The sequence below is a fragment of the Papaver somniferum genome, chromosome 5, assembly GCF_003573695.1.
Source record: "Papaver somniferum cultivar HN1 chromosome 5, ASM357369v1, whole genome shotgun sequence".
NCBI lineage: Eukaryota > Viridiplantae > Streptophyta > Magnoliopsida > Ranunculales > Papaveraceae > Papaver > Papaver somniferum.
Window position 1 is genome coordinate 118,083,068 of NC_039362.1, and position 6,326 is coordinate 118,089,393.

The 6,326-nt window shown below is 37.1% G+C and overlaps 1 protein-coding gene across 1 annotated transcript; it reads left to right on the forward strand.

Moving 5' to 3' along the window:
- The first annotated feature begins 887 nt into the window (after positions 1–887).
- Positions 888–2,573, forward strand: LOC113279511. Its single transcript, XM_026528207.1, has 3 exons — positions 888–1,362; positions 1,650–1,711; positions 1,992–2,573. Exons 1-3 carry the CDS (start codon positions 888–890, stop codon positions 2,571–2,573), a joined length of 1,119 nt encoding a protein of 372 aa, XP_026383992.1.
- Positions 2,574–6,326: the final 3,753 nt, after the last annotated feature.

The following is a 6,326-nucleotide window of genomic DNA, read 5'->3' on the forward strand; positions in this document are numbered from 1 at the left end:
GTATTTGGGAGTAATACGGTAGGAGGATGTTCCCTACAAATATTTTGAAAGAGCAGTTAGTTAACTCTTTCGAAGTGGTGTTATGACAGTAGTTCTGGATACCACTTGTTGGGTATGTTTTGTACACCCGGATGGATCTGTTCCTTGCATTAGAAATTGTGAAGAGCGTAGGAAGGTTCTTTTAATACCTTGGATTACGGGTTATTTTGTATCTCAGTAATTAGTTTAAATGGTTAATTGTCTAAATTGCTTAAATTCGGGTTAGAGTTGCACTTGTATAGTTACTTATTTAACAAATTCTTAAATTTGTCGTGGTCGGGATCTATCGTGAACTTTCTTGGAGTTTAATCCCGTTGATTTTTTTTTTCCAGGTGTTGATAGGGATCGTGAAGGAGTTTGATTGATTCCAGTTCCAGTTGATATTCCGAGGATATCTAACTAAGGGTGGACATCTACACTTCTTTTATTTTTATTTACGTTATGTAGTTGTGAGGCAGTGGGGATACTTGCTTTGGGTAGACTTCGTTATTATTTTATTTTGTTAGTTCGATGTTAATGGTGGATTGTATTATTGAAGTCGTGAAAACCATTACTATATATTGTAATTTTTGTTCGAAAATAAAATTCCATTATGCATATACAATTGTAACGGAACTATGTTCCTAGTTTTCTGTGGTTATGTACCTTGTTGCAGAAAATTAACGGCATACCTTTTATTTAATCATCGGCTGGGGTTATGTGGAAAGTAGGGTTGTTACAGTTGGTATCAGAGCTTGGGTTAGAGTGACTCTAGGACTTGGGAGAGTGAGCCTAGGACGTTTCGTTATGTATATCCATGGTTTGGATATGCTTTTATATTTGTATTCTTTTCGAAGATTATCATAGGAATGTCAAGGCGTGGTACTAGCAGACGTTATGGTACTGGAAGAGGTGGTACCAGAAATGGTGGTCCTATTGATGGAGATGAACCACAATTAGGAAATGTGAATGTGAATATGGCGCAACTGACCCAGATAATAGCCCAAGCAGTCGCTGCTGCTATGAATCAAAATGTTGGACAGGTCAACAATCATCAGAACCAAGGACCGCCTACTGAAACCGGGGAAGATAGGTATAGAAAAGTTCAGTTTCAGTTCAAGAAGTTGAACCCGAAAGAGTTTTCTGGAAAGTATGATAGCCCAATGATAGCCCATGAATGGAAGGATGAGATGGTCAAGAATTTTAGGGCCATAGGACCTTCTTACATAGAAGTCTTTAAACAGAAATTAGCTACCTTTCAGCTCACTGGAGATGCTCATACTTGGTGGACTTCAGATTCACATGGCTTGGATCATTCCACCATGACATGGACAGACTTCATTCGTATGTTTGATGACAAATATTTCCCTTAGAGTATTCGAAATGCTAAGGAGATAAAGTTTCTTACATTTAAGCAGGGTACTTTATCTGTTACAAAGTACGAGATTGAATACTCAAGATTGTCGATGGTTGTACCTCACCTGGTAGATACTGAAGAGAAAAATAGACGTGGGTTAGTTTAGGGTCAGAATGCACCAACAGTGTTTATGGACTTGATGAATCGAGTATTTAGAGATTTTCTTGATCGGTTTATTATTGTTTTTATTGATGATATTCTTGTGTACTCTAAGACTCGGGAAGAAAACGAGGAACACTTAAGCTTAGTATTGCGGACTTTGAGAGAGCATCAGTTGTTTGCAAAGTTCTCGAAATGTGAATTTTTCCAACAACCAGTTAAGTTTTTTGGGCATGTGATATCTGAATCCGGAGTTTCTGTAGACCCTTCCAAGATTGAGGGAGTGTTGAGTTGGAAACAACCTACAACGGTTTCGGAGATTTGAAGTTTTCTTGGTTTAGCTGGATATTATCGTTTTTTTGTTAAGAATTTTTCTCGAATTTCGGGACCACTTACTAAGCTAACTAAGAAGGGAGTACTGTTTGTTTGGGATTCTAAGTGTGAGGACGCTTTTTAGAATCTTAAGACTAATCTTACTTTGGCACCAATTTTGACCTTACCTGAAGAAGGAAAGGAGCTAGTGGTTTACACATATGCCTCACTTTTAGGATTGGGATTTCTTTTGATGCAGGAAGGTAAGGTTATTGCTCCTGCATCTAGGAAATTGCGTGTTCATGAGAAGAATTATCCAACCCATGACTTGGAGTTGGCAGCAATAATTTTTTCTTTGAAGTTGTGGCGTCATTACTTGTATGGCGAGAGATTTGAGATTTTTACTGATCATAAGAGTCTTAAGTATCTGTTTTCTCAGAAGGATTTGAATATGAGACAACGTCGATGGATGGTGCTCATCAATGATTACACTTTTGGCTTACAATATCACCCTAGTAAGGCGAATGTTGTAGTTGATGCCTTGAGTCGAAAACCAAGGGGTTTGTTATCGTCCATGATGGTGGAAGAGTGGAAGATGTTGGAGACAGTTGCCGAGTTTGACCTAGACGTGAACTCTACGTTGCAAGCATTTTTGGGTATTCTTGTGGTAGAACCTGCATTTATTAGTCGTATGTGCGAAACTACTTGGAGCTGGAGACTTAAGTGAAGATTTTGATGTAGGATGGATGGTGGGCTTCGGCTTGTGGGTAGGTTATGTGTACCCGTGGACACCCAGTTGAAACATGAGGTGTTAGATGAAGCTCATCGTAGTCGCTACACTATCCATCCTTGAGCTACAAAAATGTATAAATATTTGCGTAGAAAGTTTTGGTGGAAAGGTATGAAGCGAGAGATTGCAGAATACGTTTCTAAATGCCGAACTTTTCAGCAAGTTAAGATTGAGCACCAAAAGCCAGTTGGAAAATTAGAACCACTCCCAATACCAGAATGGAAGTGGGATAATATTTCCATGGATTTTATAGTTGGACTACCAAGATCAAAGAGAGGACATGAATCTATACGGATGATAGTGGATCAGTTGACTAAGTCGACACACTTTTTACCAGTGCATACTACTTACAGTGTGGATAGATTATGCAATCTCTATGTAGAGAAGATTGTGGTATTGCATGGGGTGCTAGTCTCAATTGTTTCTGATAGGGGTGCTAAATTCACTTCTAAATTTTGGGGAGGATTTCAACAAGCTATGGGTTCAGAGTTGGATCTTAGTACTTTGTTCCATCCTCAGACTGATGGTCAGATAGAGAGAGTTAATCAAATATTGGAGGATATGCTTCGAGCGTGTGTGCTAGATTTCCAAGGAAACTGGGATGAATATTTACCGTGGGCAGAATTTTTCTACAATAATACTTATCAGTCAAGCATTGGTACGGCTCCTTTTGAAGCTCTTTATGGAAGACCTTGTCGTTCACCAGTGTGTTGGGTAGAAATGGGTGAAAAGAGATTTTTGAGACCCGATTTGGTTCAGCTAACTACAAAGAAAATCCTAGTTGTTAAGGATTATCTTCGTAAAGCCCAAAGTAGACAGAAATGTTACGCAGATAGGAAATGACGACCATTACCTCTTGAAGTTGGGGATGAAGTACTACTTAAGGTGTCTCCTATGAAAGGAGTAATGAGGTTTGGGAAGAAGGGTAAATTAGATCACAGGTTTATTGGACCCTTTTCTATAACTAAGAAGATTGGAAATGTGTAGAGTTACCACCGCAGATGTCTGGGGTGCACAACGTGTTTCATGTTTCTATGCTACGTATACACTTAAGAGATGAAGAGCGAGCTCAAAAATCCAACCTTGGTGAGTTGGTTGTGAAACCGAATGTCACCTATGTAGATAGGGAGATTCGTATTCTGGAACGACAAATAAGACAACTTCGGTCTTGGGAAATACCATTTGCCAAGGTGTAATAGAATCCACAGGATGAAAGAGAAGCTTCTTGGGAACGTGAAGATGTTATTCGTCGTTCTTATCCGCATATCTTTAATAACGAGGTAAATCTGATTCCGGGGACGAAATCCTATTCTAGTGGGGTAGATTGTAATACTCAACCATTTTGGTCTAACTACAAATAAATAGTTTTGATGGTAAGGAGGCCCTTAGAGAGTTAAAGGATTTATTTAGTTGTCCCTTAAGTAACTGATTAGGTTTTTACCTTTTCTTTAACTCCCAAATCGTGAGTGAAGGGTTGAAAGCATATGAAATAAATAACTTATAGAAAGGGAACAATGGGAATTAGGCGGTTCTAGTATATAACAGACCTAATAAGGATTTAGAGAATAAAAAATAGAAGAAGGATTCGTTGGTGTCTGGTGGTGGTAAGGGTTTTATATAGATTTTTCTTTTCTAGATTTCTTATTATTATTCTTTTTGTAACTATGTAATTGTGTTGTGATTTCTTTTGTATTTAAGATTGGATACAGTGAAGTGATTGATTTTTGAGAGGATTGGCTACTGTTACTTGGATTGGGGCAAGTTCACTTTATTTCCGCATTAGGACAAATTTAGGAATTTTAAACTTGACCTTATAATAATCCTTTAGAAAAATAGGGTTTGTGATGATTGTACCTTCCATGAGATTGATGTTGTGCTACTCTTAGGATTCATTGTTTTGGCGTAGATTTTACAGCCTTTCGGTCACCAATTATTTATAATCCTCACTTGAGTCCTAAATCGAATTTAAACATACAACTTGTAGTGAATTTGCTGGATAAAACTGGATTAGTACGGATTAATACGACTCTTTGAACTATTGGCTTGTTGTGTTTTTGCACGTGAGTGTGCAAATGTCGAAATTTGATCTCGATCGAAGGTGTACATATATGTTAGAGACTCTACATGGCGTATGAATTCTTTGATATTTTTGTGAAGTTGACTTGCAGTGGGATTATTTGGATTTTGCTAATGTATATCAAAACTTAAAACAATATAGCAAATGAGTACGGCAGTTGTGTATCTTTTGAGTTAGCAGTATTTTAGAAAAGTCCACATTTACTACTTCATTGTTATTTGGGAGTAATACAGTAGGAGTATGCTCCCTATAAATATTTTGAAAGAGCAATCAGTTAACTCTTTCGAAGTGGTGTAATGACAGTAGTTCTGGATATCACTTGTTGGGTATGTTTTGTATACCCGGATAGATCTGTTCCTTGCATTAGAAATTGTGAAGAGCGTAGGAAGGTTCTTTTAATACCTTGGATTTTCTGGTTATTTTGTATCTCAGTAATTAGTTTAAATGGTTGATTGTCTAAATTGGATAAATTCAGGTTAGAGTTACACTTGTATAGTTACTTATTTAACAAATTATTAAAAATTTGTCGTGATCGGGATCTATCGTGAACTTGCTTGGAGTTTAACTCCCGTTGATTAAATTTTTTTCAGGTGTTGATAGGGATCGTAAAGGAGTTTTGATTGATTCTAGTTCCGGTGGTTATTCCGCGGATATCTAACTGAGGGTGGACATGTACACTTCTTTTATTTTTATTTTCGTTATGTAGTTGTGAGGCAGTGGGGATACTTGCTTTGGGTAGACTTCATTTTTTTTTGTTAGATCGACGTTAAAGGTGGATTGTATTATTGAAATCATGAACACCATTACTAGACATTGTTATTTTTGTTAGGAACTAAAATTCTCTTTTGCATATACAATTGTAACGGAAATATGTTCCTAGTTTTCTGTGGTTATGTACCGTGTTGCAGAAAATTAACGACATATTTTCTATTTAATCATCGGTCGGGGTTATGTAGAATTGTTGATGAAGTTCCCTTAAATGTATTTGTTTGTTCTTCAGTCATCAATCTTCTGGGTTATTCAGTGATGTCTGATACTCAATGTTAGAGCATTGCTCGGTCGAACTCGCATGCGTTGCTATCTCAAGCATGTTTGTCAATGTTAGTGATCAAAACTATAAGTCTTGATTTCTAGCCTATATAGCTAAAGGTCTTGGACTAGGATAGAAAGTGTAGTTGGGCTCAAGACTCCATGGCAATCATCATACAAGACGAAGGACTACTCAAGGAACTGGTGGATCTTCATCGACTAAAAGGTATGTCGAGACTTGAACTTATCTATCACTCAAAAGTCTATTTACTCTATCTCCTACTCTTGAGACAAAAGTCGTTTTGGTATAGAATTTTATTATACACATTTGTTATTTCGAGCCGAGTTTATCTCGTATATCTATTTCTCAAAATGTGTGTTGGTAAGCTTTCGCTTTAGCCAAATTCATCTTTGCCTAGTGACGAAAGTCATGTAATGTTTCAATCACTTTGGAAATTGCTCTGAAGAAAAATGGTCTGTGAATAACGACTATATAACGTTCTCTGAGAATGTTTCAAATGATTGAAATGAGAGTTTAGAATACATAACCATTGGTAGGATATAAGCATTGTTGTGGAAACATA